This window comes from Ochotona princeps, chromosome 24 (assembly GCF_030435755.1).
Source record: "Ochotona princeps isolate mOchPri1 chromosome 24, mOchPri1.hap1, whole genome shotgun sequence".
Taxonomy (NCBI): Eukaryota; Metazoa; Chordata; class Mammalia; order Lagomorpha; family Ochotonidae; genus Ochotona; species Ochotona princeps.
The window spans coordinates 21472311-21493923 of record NC_080855.1 but is presented as its reverse complement, the minus strand read 5'-3'; the positions used below and the strand labels follow the sequence as shown (position 1 = coordinate 21493923).

Genomic DNA, 21613 nt, shown 5'->3' with positions numbered 1-21613 from the left:
AGCTTGGGTTGACAGCCTGTGGCTTCGACATGTGGAGGACCTGGGCCAGCTCTGACAGCTGTAACTGTGTGTGTCAGCTGTCTCGTGTCTGAACAGGGTGCGTGGTATGCAGTCAATCTTACTGACAATCACTGTAAGAAATACAGACAGCAGCTGCATAACGGGATGTGTCCATATGTATATGGGAACGGGGATGAAGTCAAGAAAATCCATGGGGGTTATGCATCGTGTTCTCTCTGGGGAAACTGTTCTGAGGTATGTTCTTGATGGAAGCTGAGAAGTCCCCAGGTATGCTCTGAGAGGGGGAAGAGGACATGGAGCAACTACTGGAACCAGGCTTCCAACATGTGGGACTCAGTAAACTGTGGGACTCAGTAGCGCATATTCTTCATAACCTAGACGCTCCAAAGGTCAAATAGGAATGAAATCAGTCACTGGAGTTCGCCCACTTAGCTCAGCGTTATCACGTATAGTATATGCTCATTAATACTGCCTGTTCCTACTGGCCTAAGGGGATTCCCAGGTTCTTGGAGCCCTGATCAGGGAAGACCCTCAAAGGAAGCTGTCAGGGTCTTTCCCAGCAGGCTACAGGCAGAGCATCATCCACAAACCCTACGGGGGTTATGCCTGCAGTTGGCGGAGACCTGTAGCTTCTTTCATAACTTGCCTTCACCTAGCAACACACCACACTACACCACCCACACCGCAGGCAGTCACCACTCTACTAGAATAACAGGTTCTAATTTTCCCTGGGTTCACAATACAAACATGCAGATGAAAGCATTAGGGAGGGAAGGGAAGGAGTGAGGGAGGAAGGGAAGGAAGGAATTTTCCAATCTCAGGGAGCCCATCACCCAACCTCCTCCACTACCCATATCAGGCTGCAGAAAGGTCAACTTACAATCTAAATGTCTCGTTCCACTCAGGGTTGAGCGAGCACTTGATGGTTTTGGTCTTCTGCTTGCTCTCACTTTTAGGGTCAGGAATAAGTTTCAGTTTTACGTAGGGATCTGACAAGCCATTGGGATCCATGGGTACAAGATTTTTAGCATCTCTTACTGAAAAAGGAAAAGAAGTTTTAGAATGAATAGTGTTAAGATTAAGCAGCAACTAGTGATGGCTGTAAAACTGCAAGGTGGTCCTTGGCGCCATGCTTGTCTTATGGGAATTTAAATTTTATGAATACCCATAGCTAAGAAGCACACAAAGTGAGGTAAACCATCATCCTCTTCTATACTGGTGAAAAATCTATTTCTGACTTTCAAACTGCCCCCTCCACCTCACTCCCAAGATTTACTGTATATCCACTAAGCTTGTTTTCAGCAACTCCAAAAGAAAGACTGGCTTCTGTCATTTAGCATCACGTTCTCAAGGCTCCCCACCCTGCAGCATGCATCAGGACTTTGCTAATTCTTATAGGTGGGTAATAGTCCACTGTGTACATATTTCATTGTGTACATTTCATTTATCCACTCAGTAGTTGCTTAGCAATTGAACTGTTTCCATTTTTAGGCTGTTTTGAATAGTGCCACGACAAACTTTCACATATACACATAAAAGATCCACTATTGTATGATTTCATTTAAAGGAAATGTCCAGAAAAGGTAAGTACATAAAAACACAGTGTTGGTTGTTGTTTAAAAGTACAGCACCACGGCTCATAAGAAATGTCATGTTGTGAAAGCTGGAATCAGACAAGCATGCCCATTTGCTACAGCCATTACTCAGCATTTCTCCTAAGTGGTTGACAAATGCAATCAGAGAGTATAAACAATAGTCCATAAATCCAAGATGACTAGAAACCCCAGCTTAGAAGAAAGAATACTAGAACATCAGAAGCAAAACACCCTCTGTCTCACTTCCTACAACCCTTGGCCTGGACCCACTCACCATCATCTCCTCTCATGGTCATACCCTGGAACTTACTACCCCAGAAACCACAACACGGTCACGCTAGAGGTTCCAGGTACCCTGTTGTCTTACATAACTTCCTAGTTTTTCTAGCTCTTCCACTACAATAACAGTTTTCCCATTGGATCCAATATATTCCATTTCCCCATTCCTTTCCCACCTCTTCTCTACTCACTCACAACTTGAATTTCATGACGTAGTACGATCATTCCCATGAAAACACTCTCAACTCCCTTGCCCTTAATTTCTATTTTGTGTGTCTGACAAAACCTTAAGCCTAGTTGAATTCAAACATCTGTCCTTTATTTTCCTACCCAAGCAGCTGACCGTGGCTGAACACAAAATAAGACTGATTTAACTCAAATTATACAGCAAGTAAGCAATTGGGACTGACAAGATGAGAAGGAAAAAGAGCAGAGTGGGCTATCAGAATGCAAGGTGTAGCTTACACCACACCAACAGAGAGAAGATAACAGAAGACATTGATTCCGTACCCAAGGAATATATAAAAACCCAATTTACTAAAAGTAAAGTTGATTTCTAAAGAGACCTAGTGAGGTCACACATTGCTCTGGAAAGTGGAGCTATAAGACAAGACAGGGCCTGGATCTTATCTAACAGGAACCGAAAGCATTTGGACCTCATGTTTTTGATCAATAAAAATGAGCTGACACAAGACACAGATATTTAGTAACCTGTACTAAATGCTAGCTATATTGTTGACATTTTACTAAAAGTATTCATATTTGATACCTTCCTCTGCTACATTCTCCATTTTTGTTAGGAAGACTCAACTCTTCTCCAAAGAACCAAGATCCAAGGAAACCGCTTGCGGTTTGGCTCCTTAGGAACAATGCATCTGACCTTCCCGTTTGACCTTTTCTAGAACAGTGCTTCTTAGACCTTCACGCACATTAATTATCACCCACAGGGCTTGTTCCTGGGACTCACGCCCTCAGACAGATTCCATTTTAACAAGTCTGGAGTGAGGTCTGGGCATTTGCTTTTCTAACAACTTCTCGTAAGTAACACACAGGCTGCGGGTACACGGAGCACACCTGAAGCAATGCTGATCTGCGGAATGATCATTTCTGAAGATACTTACGCATTTCCCCCAAAAAGTGCCATCTCCAACTGTTATTTTCTCTTATTTCTTGATCTTTCCAAGGAAAATAACACGTGCCCATATCCAGCCTGGAATCTTGAATTGACACATCTATCCCATATGAACCGTAGAAAAACACTATCTGAGAAGGCACAGAGGTGCCAGCAACTTGTCTGTCTGCTTGATTGGCAGCACATGCGCAACTCTGGCTGGGCTATCTCCCTACCCCCCTGCCTTATGAACTAACACCCCAAGGTCAATCCTTGGGGAACAATTTTCTCCTGTAAGTTTAGGGCTTCACTGCTCTTTCAGCATATTCTTTGCAGGACAAAAGGCCTTGTTTATTTGCAGCTGTCAATCTCAAGACTAATGGTTTCAGGATGGCCATTCTGTGGGCATCCACTCCTATTCCCTGCCTCCAGCCAACACTCCTCATCAACTTAGGATGACACATCTTCCCTTAGCCAAGTGTTCTTTTCTTCTTGCTTCTGGTCTTTTGAGTTTATCCTCTATATAACTAAAGGAATTGAAAATTTCCGTAGAAAGCAATAGAGTGGATTGATTCAAGAACTATTGGCATTCCCAACCCCAAGAGCTTTGGCTACTAAAAGCTCAGTATCATGAGCAGTTGACAATAGCCGCAGGCTAAGATCCAAAGCCTTGTCCCTCCTAAAGCTTTTCAAAGTCAATTCATGCTTCCCAGCAGCAGTAAGAGAGCTGCCTGTGCACAGAGGCAACAAGCCTCTTTAGACCACACTTGGCAAGCCCAACTTTGATTTTTGTTGATAAATGTTTCTTTACTATCTTGGTTGAAATCCGGCCAGCCCAGATGGTACAAAATGCTTTGCCCAAAGTAAAAAGCTCAATCTTGCCCACCCCTGGTGGAGAAAAGGCACTGTTTGCTTTGGATGTGGAGTTGGATGGAGGGAAGGTCTACAGCAAGCAAGCTCTCTGAATCCTGGTGAAAGTCATCCAATAGTTCAGAAGCCACGAAAAAGCAGCACTTAAGGGCAGGTGCTGCGGCACAATGGGCTAAGTGACCATCTGCAGCCCATATGGGCGCTGATTCGTAGCCCCAGCTGCTCCAATTCCAATCCAGCTCCCTGCTCCTGGGAACATAGGGAAGCGCAACCCAAGTGTTTGAGCACAACATAATGCCTCTTTGTTTAAGAAAATGGTATGAAAGCATCTGTGTTTTCAAAAATGAAATCTGGGTCTCGACTATTAGATAACACCATTAGGTCAATGTCCCATTACCTCTTTTGGATAAATGTGTCATGCTAATTGAGAAAATACCCTTGATCAGAGAGGAAGACACTGATGTATCTAAATTAAATGGGAACCCCGATGCCCAACTTACTCTAAAACAATTCATAAAAATGACAAGCATACAGCAAAACATTTGTGGAGAAATGGAATCAAAAGCTAAGTCATTGTGGATGAAAGCAGGTTTTGAAATCGATGCAAACATTCTTCACAATATACACTTTTCATGACCTTTTTGAAAATGGCTTTTAAACACATTTTTTTTTTAATTTGAGAGAGATAGAGAGACATGGAGTGTTGCCATCGGATGCATCAATCCCCAAATACCTACAAGAGCTGGGACTGGGCTGCATGGAAGCCAGGAGCCAAGAACTTTATCAAGTCCTCCCACGTGGGTGGAGAGCCAAGTCATTGAGCCGTGCCCTGCTGCCTCCCAAGATGGACATTAGCAGGAAGTTGGAATGGAGAGTGGAGCCAGGACTGAAGTCCGGGCACTGCAGTATGGGATATGGACATCCCAACCACTGGCTTAACTGTTGTGCCATATCCCTGCCCCATGGAGCTCAAAATTTTTTCCACATCAAAATGAGCATGTCTTATTTCATTTTCCACAAACTTTTTGAAGTCCCCTCCTACATGCACTTTCATAAAATTATTTCATACAGAGAAGAGCAAACCAAATAGGTGAGGAAGTAGATATATCTAATAGCTTTGTGCACTGCTCTTGCCACTGTCCTATAATTTTGAGACTATCCCCAAACATCATTATTTAAAAAGTCCCCAAAAGCTTCAAAGCAAGGTTAATCTTATTCATTTTTCCACATGGTCATGTACACATGTGAATGCACAGGAAAGATTCCGGAAGGATATACCCAAAGTTGATTTAAAATAATGGCAACATCTGAAGGGAGGGGTGAAACCCAGAAATCTCACTTGGGGGTTGTGAGCAAAAGGATTTTGCTTTTTTCTGCCACTTCCTAAATTTCTTACATAGAGAATGCATTCTCATATCAGTTGTATTATGGAAACTTCACCTGCAAGGTTTTTATTTGCACAATGACAGCTGCCAGGAATCTATTGTCCTGGCCTTCAGAGACCCTGTCCCTCCCCTCCACCAAAAAAAAAAAAAGCTTTGGAGAGCCACAGTGTGGTTGGAATCACAGAGCCCAGAGGCCCCAGAGGCCACTGCACACAGTCCCATGAGGACTTCATGGAGACCCACTGAACCCCCTCAGCACACGCCTGGCACCCAAACGGGGCTGCAGAGAAGTGCTGAATGGGCGGACACCTGCAGAGCCATCCCTGCAGCTTCACAGGCTTGCCCTGTTCTCTCCCTCTATTCCAGGGATCCACTAGTGGCCAGTGACGGCTTACCTTGGCCTTGTGTGAAGCCCATGCCCAGTCATACGTTCTTAATTTGGAAGCTGCTTTAGTCCTTTGCTTTCCAGTCTAAGTTTGTGTCCCTTGGAATCCCATTTACTTATTGCATCTTCTAACGCTTAGGGCTATTAGACCTAGGACGTCCTGATACTGTGGCTTGTGAGAGCCCTATAATCTCTTAGCTTCCCCTTCCCAGTGCCGTTGATAGTCTGGTCTGCAAGGGCCCAATCACAGAGCAAGAGAACAAGGGGTCTCTGGACAGGGTTCATCCAGCATCCAAGTCACCTGCGCACATCAGGGTCTCCCCAAAGGGCTCCTGGAATAACTTGTTTCCCATCATGACTGGCAGTAGCACAGTTGTCACACTAATTAATTATCTGTGTTGAGACAAACTTCCATCTGGGACCATCACGGTGTCTGCAGGAAGAAGGTCTGGTGAGCCATGGTGGTGGGAGCTGGCATGTGGATCAGGCACTACACGATCCTTGGCTACACTCTGGGATCCGGAGGCATGGGTTTGAATCCTATCTTGGCTGTAATTCTTACCAACCGAGTGGTCTACGTCAAAAGGCTCTTCTGAGTCGCCATTCCCCTGGCTTCAACAAATGTAAACTACAGACCCTTCGATGGTGCGCTGTTGGGTGACTCTATATCCCCAGTTTGCCAAGACAGCCTTGGTAAAACCCTTTGGTCCTTTCATTCTCTGAAGAGCCCAAGTTTTGACAATAGCGTGTAGGACTGTCCTTATTAGGAACAGGATACTAGGGCTGCAGCAGGATGCGAAGCCCGTGGCAGCCGCTCAATATGTATGCTTTCCCTTCTCTGCCCTGTTACAATGTTTCTGTACGCCTCCCTCTTACTCTTAGGGAATTCTACTTCTACTTTGACCTCAGTCACACTTTACTGTTACATTTTACCTTTCATGATTTGGCAGCTTCTTAAATTGCTTGTTTGTCTTGAACTCTTCTTTGAATACAAGTGTCTTTCCATTTGTTTTGACCTTTTCTTTAGGTACATTTGATAAGCATGATAAACATCTATCCTTGAGTAAATGCCATTTACCTTCTACACCTTTCACTTTTTTTCATGATTATTTTCATGTCTTTTTCCCTGTCCCCTTCCATCTGGAAGCAAGCACCCGTTTAACTGGCTTCCATATTAGTTACTGTATTTTCTGCAGTAGCACTTCTCCAGTTACTGTTTTCGTGCAGTACATTTATTTTATCATCTTGAGTTACTTTTTATTAGCAAAACATGGAATACTTGCTTATGCTTTCCTCTTAGCCACTTCCTTCTCTATTGCTGTATTATTTGTGTGTATATATCTTTTTGTCTTTTTTCTTACTGTAGCATCTATCCTACTTTCTAAAATTTAGCATGCAATAAAACCAATTTTTTTTATTTTGATATATAGTCCTGTAAATTATTTTTAAAGTTTCTATGTATTTCAAAGACCAAAATAAGGGGGGGTTATCATTGTGTCACAGCAGGTTGAGCTGTTGCGTGCAATGCCAGCATCTCATACCAGTTTCAAATCCTGATTGCTTCACTTCCACCCAGCTCTCTCTGTAACTCTGCCTTCCAAATCAATTAAGAAAATTACAGAGTGAGAGCTTCCATCCACTGGGTCACTCTCTAAATATTCACAACATCATTGGTTGGGTCAAACGGAAGCCAGGAACCCAGAATTTGATTCTAGTTCCTCATGTGGGTTGCAGGGACCCAAGGCCTTGAGTTTTCACCTGCTACTCACTGACAGGAAACTGGACTCAGAAGTGGGGCAGGACTCAATCCCAAGCACTCCACCCTGAGGTGGGCTGTGCATACCCATGGTGCTGTCTTCGTTGCTGTGTCAGCATCTTCCCAGGCCTGTGAACAGCAACATGTGTTATGGATTCACCATCACCTAATCAGAGTTAAGAAGGATTTCATCACGCCAGGAAGCCCACAGGCCTCCCTTCTATCTTTATTCTAGTTCCTTTGCTTTGCCATATAAATCTTTTCATTACCCTGTCCACATACAACAACAAATCTTGTTAGATTTTGATTGAAATTCCATTGTCCAGAAATCATTCTATAAGAAGTGACACCTTTATTATGCTTAGTCTTCAATCTATGAACATAGAAAGTCTCTTCATTTATATACACTTTCTTTGACTCAGCTTTGTAATTTCCAACATGTCGATTCTAGAGGTATTGCTGTATTTATATCTTGGTCTTTCACCTGTTTTTGAGCTAGATTAAATTGTTTTAATATTTTTGTTTCTGATTGTTCATTGTTAACATACACATACAATTTGTTTTTGTGTATTGATCTTCTACCCTATAACCCAATTACATTTAGTTACTGGTTCTAGGATTTGGGGGAAGATTCCTATGAGTTTTCTATATAACTAGTCACATTTTCTGTTTACAGGGATATATTCATTTCTTTCCTTTTATTGATGTTTGTTACCCACTGCCCTGCTTGCATCACTCACTGTGATGTTGAATAGCAATGGAGAGGGTGGGCGGGCTCACTGTTTCCTTTAGCTTAGACAGAATGCACACAGTCTTCATTAAGAATGTTGTCCGGGCCAGCATTGTGGTACCCAGAGCAAAAGCTGCCAGCCACAATGCCAATACTCCCTATGGGCACGAGTTCAGGTTCCGGCTATTCTACTTCTGATCCAGCTTCCTATTAGAGGCCAGGGAAGAGCAACAAAAAATGGTCCAAGGGCACAGGTCCCTGCCACTCATGTGGGATGCCCCTGGGTCCTGCTTTGGTCTGGTCCAGCACTGGCCACTGTAGCCAACCAGGCAGCAAACCAGTGGATGAAAAATCTCTCTCTATCTATCTATCTCTCTATCTCCTTCCCTACTCCTTTTCGCTCTTTCTCCCTCCCAAGCTTTATTCCCCCCTCCTCTCCATATCCCTCTCTATCTCTATTTGTGCGTGTGTCCTCTTTCTCTGTAATTCTTTCAAAACAAATATTTTAAAAGAAAAGAATGTTGTAAGGTTTGGGTAAATGTACTTTATCAGGTCACAAACAGTTCCCTTCCATTTCCAATGTGTTGAGATTTTTTTTGTCATGAATGGATGTTTTTTTCCAACTTTTAAAATCAATGAATATGTTCACTGGCTTTTCTTTATATTACTAAGAGAGTGGACTATATTGCTTGAATCTTTGGTGATTGAATCGGCTTTACATTCCTAATTGGAGTTTACTCATCCTTTTATTATTACCGGATGTGATCTGCTAACATTTCATTGAAAATGTCGTGTTTCTGTCTGGATTTGGTTTCAGAGTAATACTAGCTTCACAAAGTTGGGGTAATGTTCCCTTCCTCTTCTAAGTTTGAGAAGAATCAACATCACCTCTCCTTGAAATGTTTAGTAGAACTGACCAACATAAATTTCATTTTAAGCACTCCTTTACACCCAGATTCCACAAAGTTGGATGTGTTGCATCTTCATTTTCTTTCAGTTCAAAGTATTTTCTAACTTCCCTCGAGATTTCTTTGAACCAAACTAGAGATTACTTAGAAGTTTGTTTTTAAATTTCCATATTCTCCCAAAGGCTCCACTCCCAAGATTTAACTTTTATCTAAATACTGACAACTCCCACCCACACCTCTTCCCCGAGCACCAGAACCACATGTCCCACTGTCTCCTGGGTATCTGGTGCTGGATGTCCCACAGGCACAGCAGACTCTACGTGCGCAACAATGCTGGTTGTCTCCCTGCTCTCTCCCATAACGTCTGATCCCTCTGTTTCGATGTCACCGTTCGCGAGTGCTCAACCATCCTCTCAATGGCTGCCCAAGTGAGATTCTGAAATCACTGTGGTTTCCTCCCCTTGGTGCCACTTAAGACCACCAGTATTTACTGTACATCCGCCTGGTTGCCATTTCAGGTCCCTGAGCTCCGGAAGCATGTCCACACTGCTACTACCTTAACACTAATCATTGTGTCATGGGATTATTGTGATTACTGAGTTATCTTTGAAGCCTGGGATGTGTGTGACAGGAGATGAATCATTTGTCAACATCAGCTATTCACAACATAGCCATGGCTTCTCCTGGTATAATTATGATCCTCCTACTCCTGTCCTACCTCTGGTCTGACTCTATCCAGCCTTTCCTCCACAGTGCACTCTGCCCTCCCTCCCTCCCCTGCCTCCTGCTGCCAACAACCTTTTGGAAACTCAAATCTGATCACATGCTCTATAAATCAAAACTTCTCAGTCTTGGAAAATCTGTTAGTATTATACACTATAAAACTAGGTCAAAGGAGAAAAACTATAGAATAATCTCAAAAAAGTATAAAAAGAAAACTGACCAAATTCTAAAACAACTCCTTCTTTTAAAGCTTAGAAAAATAGATGCTTTCCTTGATATAATAAATATATCAAAGGCTTTTATCAGGCTTACTGGTAAAACTCCAGAGGCATATGTATTAAGGCCACAATCAAATTAAGAAACCCACCATCAGCGCTCTAATTGAACATCATTCTGCAAGAACCAACCAAGGCAATTACATAAAATAAAAGCTTAAGAGGCTTAGATGTTGAAAAAGAGGACACAGCACTAACTAGTAGTATCTGAAACATATCTTGGAAAAATTCCTCAAGGATTTGGGAATGTGGTTGACATCATTTTTCTGATTTCTAGCCCTGATCAATTTTTCCCCACTTTTAATCTCTTGGTCATTTCAGGAGTAATTTGCAAGAACAAGGAGATGCTCAATATATAATCCCAGTAGAGCATGAATTATTTTTAAACTAGAAATATGTTTCACTAAATCTGAGAGAAAGGAATCATTGGGTAAGAGGAGGCCAGTCTTACATACATTATCTTTAACAAACTGGAACTCAAGACAACGTGGGTGTCCTAAGATTCAGTCCAGCTGATTCCTCTATGGGTTGAGTCTGTGAGTCATTGCCAAACCACCATCAAACTTCTATACTAAGTAACTGAGTTCTCCCTGAAGTCAGAAACTTGGAGATCTGGGCAATTTTTAGGATGCAATTTTTAACTTATCTTTTACCTGACAGGCAGAGAGACAGCTGCCAGATAGAAAGCTGCCATCTGCTGGTTCACTCCCAGCATGCTGAGGAGCCACATCTCCTATGTGAGTGGTAGGGACCCAATCCTCTAGCCACCACCTGTTGCCTAGCAGAATGTGCATTAGCAGGAAGCCGGAGTTCAGAGCAGAACTGGGATTTGAACTCAAAGTCAGGGATACCTGGGGTGCAGGTATCCCAAGCCACATCAGACGCCCACCTCTGGTCAGGTTCAGAATCCACTCAACCCAGTAGTGTCAAATACTTTCTAGGGAGGTTTCTCTGATCACTCTGGGTCCTATAATGTCCAGGACTGTAAGGTGCCTACTCTGACTCCATGCAGCCACAACTCCACAGCCAAGGGCCATGCTCTTCCCGGGAATGGCCAGAGTTGGTTTTCACTCTGAAGACACATGACTTGCCTCTGGCCCACCCTGCTCTCCCCAGCAGTGTGGGCCATGGTACGCCGGGTCATTCCAGGGATGCTGCACTTGTCACTTCATGTAGGGCACAGCAAATGGGGCTTGAGGCAAACAGAAGAACAATGAAACCCTGTGCTCCTCTTCCTCACTCCCAAGAGCTCTTCTCTTCAAGGTTACCCAGAAGATCTCCCCTTCAGTCCAAGGACAGAAGGCTTGGGAGTAAGACATCCAACAAGTCAGCTTCCTTTCTTGTTTGGACGTCATTTCCTGCCTCCAGTTGGGTGCAAACCAAGACAGACAAGACTTACCTCTTCCTTGCTTACACCCTCAGAACAGGAGCCAGGATGACGTGTCCCCCAGGGACCTCCCCCTGCCTATGTTCCAAGTTCATGTAGCATAAAGCCCACAGTGCTTGCTGTGCAACCCCTCTGCTGCGGTGACAGCTGCCACAGCTCTGGGCGCTGCTCAGCAATGTGATTATTTCTAAAGATGTGACATAAATACTAACATGGGGTCCCTGGAGCTGCAGAGTCACTCCTTGGCAGCTTAATTTGGACATTCAATCAAAACTATCCATCGGCGTCTTTGCACAGCTCAAGCAGCAAAAGCCAGAAGCCCCACAATCTGCTTGCTGAGATGGCTAAGTGATGGGTTTAATTTGCACAGGCTTGGGACAAAAGCCTCCCCAGCTCCAAGGATGGCAGGCTTAACTCCCATCCTCTAGAGATACAGTCCATGTTTTCTCATTTCTTCAATGGGCTCCCTGCTTTGACAGAAGAGTTCTCTCTGCATGAACCACATCACTGAGTCACGGAATTCAAAGGATTTTTAAAAACCTGACAGCCACATGCTCACACCCTGTTCCCCAGGCAGTCCCAGGAAAGGGCTGTCATTTGAAGATAAGTCTTCTGCCTCTTCTATTGTTGTTCATGGGTGATGGGGGGGAAACAACATCTGTTCGAAGGAGTCCCAACAGGAACAACTCTCCTTATGTGTTGTCAAACATCCTCAGTGGTACAGGAGCATTCATAGGAGAAGTTTTCTGCTGGACCTATTGTTCTTTAAATGGGACTAGCTGGCTGGCTGGCTGAACGGATGGGTGATGGGATGGAAGGATGGATGGATGGATGGATGGATGGATGGATGGATGGATGAGTTGAGTGAAAATTTGAATGGATTGTGTAGATTGATGGAGGCAAGGAGAAAGGGAGGGAGACAGACTGGGAGGGAGGGATGGAAGTAGAGAGGGTGTGAGGGAGGAGGAGAGGGAGTGAGGTAAGGATGGAGGGTGGGAGGAAGGAAGGGAGGGATAAATGAGTAGATAGACGAATGGGTTAGGTTGATTAATGGAAGAAGAGAGGGAGAGAGAAATGAGTTGAGTGGATGGCAAGACGGATGAGTTGGATGGGTAGGCAGGCGGATGGTTGAATGAATGGATAGGTAGACGGATCGATGATTAAAGTGATGGGTATTAGCTAGCCTTAAGGAAAGTGTCATACTTCTCACTTTTATTGTTCTAAGTTTGCCCAACTATCAGTACATCAAGGCCATTGTAATACCTGCTGAATCCCTATCTTTCGATTACTTTCTCCTATCTCCTAATCTGTACCACTGTTGGTGCACAAACCTTACAGTCAAAACACTCACAAACGGCACAGCCCAGGCACCTGTTAACCAATACTGACACTGTCCTCAGATCTTAGTCCTGGAGGCCCTCTGTGTATGCACAAGTACCTTGGGCCATGGGGAGCGCAGCTGGGAGAGTGTGGTCAGCCCACTTAAGGGAGATCAGGGCCACCTGCCAGCTGCTGAAGAACCACTGGGGTGACCCATTGTAAAAGGGGCAGAGCTGAGACAAGACAGGTCCCAGCACAGCCCCCCACACTGTGCCTCTAGAGGCCTGGTCCTCCAAATTCAGCTCAGCTGCAGGAGAACATTCCGGGGTTCCTGCCTGTCAGCAGATGCCGCACTGCAGTTCTCTGAATGCAAGAAAGCCCCAGGATGGTTCTCCCTGCAGCTCAGGACAGCCAGCGCATTTCCAATACTTGTGTCAGGACAGGATGCAGTGGTTGGAAGCCAAGTGCTTCTCCCTCCTTGGCACCTGACAGAATGTTGTCAATTGTACCCTGAGGCCCTTTCCCCCAGACCAGGCAGCCAGACGTGAGTCATCCCCTGCCTATGGAAGGGAGTTGTCAGGCATGACTGAGGAACAAAGGCAGCAAACGCTTGACTTCTGAGCTCTGTGAGCTCGGTCCCCATCTGCCTCTCCCTGAGACCTGAGAAGCCAGGCTCCAGGAGCACCCATCCTGGTGCCCTGCATTATTCCTCTTTCATCCCAACTCTGATTCAATCTTATCTTTCCCCTTTTGCTGCTTGCAAGGCCAAACCTCCTATGCACGTCCCCCACCGTGGAAGGGATCTCCAGGAGCTTCCCCTAGCCTCACAAGCCGGGCTGAGACCAAGGTCAAAGAGGTGGAACTGCAGCACATAAGGACACCTGCCATTTTCGACACACTCCAAACATTCCCTCGACTGCCCTTCCCTCACACCAGGGGCAAAGAAGCAGTTCTCACAGGATGAAACACCCTCTCCTCCCCAACCCCTACCAGCAGCCTCACCTGGGAATTTGCTAGAAACGCAACTTCTCAGGGCAGATTTTTGGTGCAATGATTAGGAATGCCTGGGTTTAAGCGACTCACTCCTGATCCAACTTCCTGTGAATACACACCCTGGGAAGTAACAGGAGCCGGCTCAACCACCTGCATCCCTGTCACCCACATGGGAGACTCCTAATGACTTCTGGGCTCCAGCCCTTGACTGCTAAAGGCATTTGAGCAATGAATGAGCAGATAAAAGACTGCTTTCCATCTGTCTCAGTCTTTCAAATAAAATGAAAATCAAGCCAACCCTTTAAAGCAAGAAGCTGCCTAAGGAGCTCCCCGATCCCACATCAGCATGATTGGCTCCTAGCTCTGCTTCCAATTCCAGCTTCCTGATACCGCGAGCCCTGGAATGCAGCAAGTAAGGGCTCAGGTCCCTGGGTTTCTGCCACCCGCACGGGAGCCTCAGACTGAGTTCAAACTCCTGGTTTCGGCCTGGTTCTGCCCTAGCTGTGACACAGCTAGTAATGTAGCGTGAAACTGTGAATGGCAGATCTCCCCCAACACACACACCTCCACCCACCCCAACCCACTTCCCCTTGCTCTCTTTCAAATAAAATCAAAATGACCTTAAAATTTTTTTTAAGCAAAGGGAAATTCTCAGATTCCTCTTCCAAGACCACTTCAGCCAACAACCAAGCCTTGCTGAACACAACTCCCAGATTACACAAACAGCCCCTCACACACAATCACCACATCTTCCAATCACCAGCACCTTCCAGTAGAACTAACTAGAACCACGGCAAGAGTAACTGTTCAACAGAGTAGCCACCAGCCATGTGTGGCTGTCGAGTCCTTGAAAGCTGGCTATGGTGTCAGAAGTAAACTTTCCCTGTATATCATGTAGTAATTAAATTCATCCAAGAAAGCCACTGTGGCTCATGGCCACCACGCTGCACAGAGCAGCTCAGACCATGGCACCAGTCTCTCAAGCCCCTCCCCCCTCATCCTCTCTTCCCACCAGGTCAGCCTGGGGGCTGCAGACCACTCCTCTGCCAGGAGCGCATACCTCACCACTCCACACCTACTCAAAGCATCCTCTGTGACTCACTGTTGCCCACTGATGTTATCTTGGTGTTCTTTTAGAAAGTGATCCTTTTGGGCCCAGGACCGTAGCCTAGCAGTTAAGGTCCATGCCTTGTACGCACTGGGGCTCCCCATATGGGCACCAATTCATGTCCCGGTGGCCCCACTTCCCAGCCAGCTCCCTGCTAGAGGCCTGGGAAAGCAGTCCAGGATGGCCCAAAGCCTTGGGACCCTGCACCCATGTGGGAGACCCAGAAGAGGCTCCTGACTCCTGGCTCCTGGCTTCGGATCAGCTAAGCTGAGCTCCGGCCCTTTCAGCTGCTTGGGGAGTGAATCAACAGATGGAAGATCTTCCTCTCCGTCTCTATCCACCTGTCCAATACAAATAAGTAAATCAGAAAGAAAAGAAAAGAAAAGAAAAGAAAAGAGAAGAGAAGAGAAGAGAAGAGAAGAGAAGAGAAGAGAAGAGAAGAGAAGAGAAGAGAAGAGAAAAGAAAAGAAAAGAAAAGAAATCCTTTCCAAAATGCAATGATGGAAAAAGATGAAATGTTCACAGTGGATGGTGGACATGACCTTGTTCTAAGTGCTGTGAACATAGGAGCTCAGACAACCTCACCAGAATCTGTGATGTATTACAGCTCCATCATTTTAGTGACACGGAAATAGACAGCTGAAAAGCTGCAGTGACTTGTCCAAGATCATGGAATGGTAATGACACCAGAAATATGTCCAGGTTCCTCGCACCACTGCAACGAAGATCTCTAGGCTGCATCAAAGTCACATCTTTTTTTTTTTTAACAAGAACTAGTTTATTTACCTCACAAAGCAGCGTGACAGAGAAGCAAAGACAGACAAGATCTTCAGTTTGCTGCTTTACTCCCCAAATACCTAAAAGAGTCAGGTTTGCGTCAGGCCCAAGTCAGGAGCCCAGAACTCCACCCAGGTTTCTCGCCTGGGTGACATGAGCTCAGGCACTTGGGAGCACCACGCACAGTGCATTGTCAGGCAGCTGGGACTCAAACCAGCACTCCCGTACAGCCTGGCAGGTGCCTAACCTTCTCGTCTACATTGCTGGTCCCAGAGTTAACCTCTTATTAAGTAAGTAAGCCAAGGCTATAGCAAGTCAAGGTATGCTCCCAGGAGCAAGGGAGTGGGCAGGCTCTGCACACCCCTGGTGTGCCCTGTGGGTCTGAGGTTTCTCTTCAATTTCTATCATGTTAGATGGGGGGGGGGTGTATGCATGGAGATGAGGAAAAGGGCTCCAAGATTAAGACAGGAGGATATTTCCTTGAACAGAAGTGCCATCTATTTTTTTTCCTAGTGATTTCGGAGGTGGGTCACAGCTGAAACCACAATGCTGATGAGATTATAATGAGCCTCAGGTTAATTATGTCATGGCTGGCTGGCATTATGGCTACCTCACTCTGGGACAATGGTAAGCCCTATAGCTTCTGAGTTGTTATAATATAGAAAAGACCTTGAAATTCCTCCCCAGGACACAGCTAGCTGTCTATCCATGCCCACAGTAACAGCACGGCAAGATTTGAACTCGAGGGGCCTTTGCAGTAGCTCAACAGGCTGATTCTCCACCCACAAACACTGGCATTACATATGGGCACCAGTTCATATCCCAGCTGCTTTACTGCTGATCCAGCTCCCTGCTTGTGGCCTAGGAAAGCAATAGAGGAAGTCCCAAAGCCTTGGGACCCTGCACCCACACGGGAGACCCGAAAGAAGCTCCTGGCTCCTGGCTTCAGATCAGCTCAGTTCTGGCTGTTGTGGCCATTTTGGGAGTGAACCAATGGATGAAGATCTCTCTCTCTCTCTCTCTCTCTCTCTCTCTCTCTCTCTCCCTCTCCTTTTCTTTGTAAATCTCCCTTTCAAGTGAAAATAAATAAATCTTAAAAATGTTTTGAAAACCTGAGGCTGTGTGACTTCGAAGACCATGCCTTCAGGTGGTCCTTGATGGGGCACAATAGGCTGAGGGCTTCTGGGGACTCCGGCATCCCCTAGCAAGCACCAGACTGAGTCCCAGTCGTTCCACTTCTGATCCAGCTCCCTGCTAACCTGCCCGGGAAAGCAGCAGGATTGGTCCAACCCCTTGGGCTCCTGTCACTCATGTGGAAGACCCAGATGGAGTTCCAGGCTCCTGGCTTCAGCCTGCCCAGCCAGGCTGCTAGCAGCTATTTAGGTAGCAAACAGTGAGACTGAAATTCTTCCCACTATCCCCACTCCATCATTGTGCTTTTTCAAATACGTTTTTTTTTTCTTTTCAAAAGAAAAAGAAATCATGGTTTTCCCCTGCCTGGGAAAGTCCCCTGGGTCAGCTCCTTTCCCCTCTCTCATTTAATCTGCAACTACAGCCATGCATGCCTGGGCTGGAGCTCCCGAGTCGGCCTGAAACACATCACTTGTTCTTCTGGAGTGAACAAGTGTGAGCTCTCATCAGATGTCTTGGGCTCCTTCAGGGAAAGATCAACATATTTACCCCCCAAAATAGCATCTTTCCATTTTGGCACATGTTAGGTAAAGTGAGCCCGGCATAGGAAAAAAAAATGATGGGAAGAGGGGAATATTGAACTTTAGACAGAGACATTTGAAATGTGGAAAAATGTTTCACGCAGGTGGGATCCAAGCAGGTGAGCAACGGGAAGGGGTTTTTAAATCAGGAGGAGTGGAGGGGGGAGTTTGACAGCTCGAAGAAATCTCATCCCAACCTGCATCCCGGGGCTGACAGACACGCAGCAAGCAGTGCACCTGTCAGGATGGATGAAGCCAAAGATCAGGCACGGATGTAAAGGCCTTCTCGGGATGAGAGGAAATCAACCCTTTCCTCACCAGATCATGCTCAGAAAAAGCGGAGTAAGTGCCAAGGAGGCCACGAAGTCAAGGGGTTCTGGAGGTGTTTATGAGTTGCCCACAGACAGGGGGTACCCTGATACCTCCTCATCCAGCCATGGTCGAGATGACAGGCACAACACAGGTGCTTCTTGGTTGTAGCAAAACACCTGATATGCTGCAGACAGGGTTAACGAAAGCAGACTGGCAGCTGCCAGTGGTTGGGGCAAGGGATGGGGCAGGAATGAGCTGTGATGGCTTACTAGGTAGGAGGGTTTTTTTGTTTTGTTTTGTTTTATTTTTACAGAGCTACAAGAATGTTCTGGAACTAGACAGAGGTAGTGGTTGCACAACCCTGTGAATGTACCGAATGCTACTGAACTGCTCACTCTAAAGTTGTCAGCATTACATGGTGTGAATTTCATCTCAATAACAGTAAGAGAGCAGTGAGCTCAGCTGGGCACTCACATGGTGATGATAACGCCCTGACCAAGATCCTGCAGCAAGACCCAAAGGTGCCTCCAATCTTTCCAGATGCGTCCTTGGTGATACGCGCCTCTGTGAAGTCTTGGTCTGGACCACTGCAGTCTTACACCCACTTTGGTCCTCACGACTTCCATCCCTACCTCCATCCCCACCTCCATCCCCACCGCCTTCTTCAGCCACTTGTGGCTGCCTGCCCTTTCCTGAACATGCTACCTAGTGGAGAAGACAGGACCTCATGCTGCAGTGCTGTGTCCCCCTCATTGTCAGCTGCTCCCCAAGACTCTGATGCAGCTGCTCACTCTTTTCCCTGACACTGGGATCCGTGCCCCACCAATCACACTGGCACCACCAGCCCTGCTGAGTTGGACTAGACCACCGTGCTCTATGCTGGATACACATGAGCAGCAGTGGGAACCGCACAGGCTCTTTATGCTCCCTTTCCCCTAGTCCTGTTATCATGGAAGTTGAGAGAGAACAGAAAAGCTGGGGCTCCTCTCCTTTTCTCAAGCCAACCACACGGAGTCCTGACGGCAGAGGCTTCCTCTGCCAGAAACCCAACAGAGAATACTTAGGGGTGTGCCAGGATAACAAAGCCATTAAGTTCCTCCACCCATCCCTCAACCACCTGCTGCCACTGAATGTCCCAGACCAACTGTATCCACCCAAGTCCTCTCCCCTAACCCATATTCTCACAGTAGGCCTGAATGGGAAAGGATTGGCTCGCCCCCTAGAGGTCAGGATGTCACCATGCTCCTCCCCGCTGGCAAGGGTGCACCTCCCCTGGCCCTTGGGCTGAAAGCCAGCTCCTTCTTCCAGATAGGTGATAGGTCTTGAATGCCACCTGCTCTCTGAAGTCTCTCTTAACTGCATCGAACCCTCCACAGAATTTGTACTCTTCTTGTCTCTAGCGCCACAGTACACTTCAGGGATGGGATTACTTCCTGATGTAGTCTGTTATATTTGAAGAGAGTTGGCACGGGGGAGGAGCTGCAGAAGCTTTTGTATAGTGGCTAACAGCTTAGTCTCAAACCCAGATAGACCCAAGTCCCAGTCAATGTGATGCCATTTTCAAGGGTGTGGCCTTAGAAGGCTTCTTCCCTTCTCTGACATAGAAGCACTGAGTGTGTTTAGGAGCTATAATGCCTACGAACATGCGTGGTGATGATTGGCACACACTCTACAGTTCTTTCCTATTCTCTTGCTTCCTAGCTTATGACTGTGTATGTATCTCATTGATGCACCATAAAAAATAATTATTTAATGTCATAAAATCTCCCAAATTCCGACAAAAACCCAGAGCTTACTGAGAGCAGAGTGTTTCTTAGGTGTCCAACCTTTTGTACTCCTAACCCTAGTACGATACCCAGCACCCAGTAGCTGGTCAATAATTGTGTGAGGAATGATGATGAGTGAGATAATGGGATGGCCAATCAATCCCCCCAAACCATGCCCTAAAACTACTGCAGAGCCCTAACACCTATATGGGTTGATGCCCGTTCCTTGGTTCCCCAGGGGGACCGCTGGTACTTGTATCCAGCACAGAACTTAGAAAACTTCATTGTAATTATCCACTGAATGGAAGGAGTGACCCTAGTCCATCATTTTGGAGACTTGTGGAAATAGAGAAGCAGCCCAAGTCCTCCAGAGAGAATGTATGGGGGTTGGGGTAGGTTCTGACCTCTCATGATGACGGTGACAATGACAAAGGTGACAGGTTTGGCTAAGCAAATACTACGTACCAGGTGCTGCTTCCTGAGCTCTGCACCTGCTCAGCCCCAGGGGCCAGGCTTGCCATGGCCACACTTCCCCACCTGTCTCCGGGAAGCTGGAATTCAGTTCGTTCACAAAGAGCAATGTCTGGACTGCTTTCACAAGAGGCTCCTCCAAGGCCACCTGCTTCCTTGCACCGAGGCCCAGGAGATGGGGACTGGCCTCAGCCGTCCCTCTGCTGCACCCAGGCAGCTTCTCTTGATCTGCAGCCTTGTTCTTGACCAGCTGTGGGAGGAGCAATGGCTAGGAGCCCAGGGACAGTCTGGGTTTTATCTTGGGGCTTTGTTCTTTACCAACCTTGTGCCCTACAAGGGACTTCGCTTCTCAGGGATGCAATCTAATTCTTTAAAAAGATGGGGCTTATGGGAATGACTGCCTCACACAGTTGCTGCAACACTTAAACAAACTAATAGAATGTCAGGCCTCTCACAGACATTCGCAATGTGCTGGCTTGTTTCCACGGGCTATCACTCTACTCTCAAGCCTGCCCCGCGATCCAGCAGATCATCAAATGACCTTGAGAGTCCGTGTCTTCACTTCCCAGAGTTCTGAGGGTCCCCCAACCACGACCTGAAGGAAACAAGCCTTCTCCATCTACGTTTCATCCACAGCCTCAGCCCTCTCTGCCCCTCTTCTGTAATTTACAAAGCTTTTGCTTACTTAACTGCAGATGCAGCAAAAGCCAAAGCAAATAATTCCTTAGATCTCATCCCCAAATCAAATGAATGCTTTAGTGTGTACATTCCCCTGCTGGTCTTTATCCACAACAACATGCCATTTTCGCATACATACAACATGACACATCTAGTTTACATTTTTCACTGAGGAGGGTGTCCCTTGGGGCTCTGATGAGTGACTTGCAGAAGCTCAGCTTTCCCACTGACAACAATTATCCAACCACATGAACAAACAGAAACAGGTTCCTAAGGACCTGGAATGGAGATGTGTCTGACACACTGGGTGTTGGTGCTTCCCAAGGGGCGAACACCCATTTGCAGCACCGCGTAGGGGGACTGAGATACAAGACACAGAAGCCAGCAGAATCTGAGGCATTCTTTAGGGGTTAGAAATGAGGGCCCGGCTCGGTAGCATAGTGGCTAAAGTCCTTGCCTTGAATGCACCAGGATCCCATAAGGGCACCAGTTTGTGTCCTGGCTGCCCCACTTCCCATCCAGCTCCCTGCTTGTGGCCTGGGAAAGTAGTCGAAGATGGCCCAAACCCTTGGGACCCTGCGCCGGCATGAGAGACCCAGAAGCAGCTCCTGGCTCCTGGCTTCAGATCAGCTCAGCTCTGGCCACTTGGGGAATGAACCAGGGGATAGAAAATCTTTTAAATCTCTTTCTCTCTGTATATCTACCTTTCCAGTAAAAATAAATCTTTTAAAAATAAATAACTACAATAACTTAAATTGAGAGTATAATGCACAGGTTTCCCAGCAGATCAGGCAGGAGCTTCCCACTACTGATGAAGGACATCAAGCTTGAGAATCAAGAAACCTAAAAACACCAAACAGGATAAACACCACACACACACACACACACAGAAACATCACAGTCAAGCCACTAAGAATCAAAGATAAAGAGAACATCTAAAATCTAGCCGGATTTACAAAAAAAAAAAAAAAAAAAAACCCTTCCCTTCAAAGGAATAAGACACAAAGAATAACAAAAATCATGAAAGAAGCACAATGGGATAATAACCTTA

General features: G+C 46.2%; 1 protein-coding gene across 2 annotated transcripts in view; it reads right to left on the bottom strand.

The window, feature by feature from the left end:
* Nucleotides 1-21613, bottom strand: part of PRKCB (protein kinase C beta) — a 292330-nt gene that overhangs the window by 93271 nt on the left and 177446 nt on the right. For both annotated transcript variants that reach the window (XM_004586824.4, XM_004586823.4), the window contains exon 6: nucleotides 902-1058. In XM_004586824.4, coding sequence (XP_004586881.2) covers nucleotides 902-1058 — 157 coding nt within the window. The remainder of the gene's footprint in view (nucleotides 1-901; nucleotides 1059-21613) is intronic.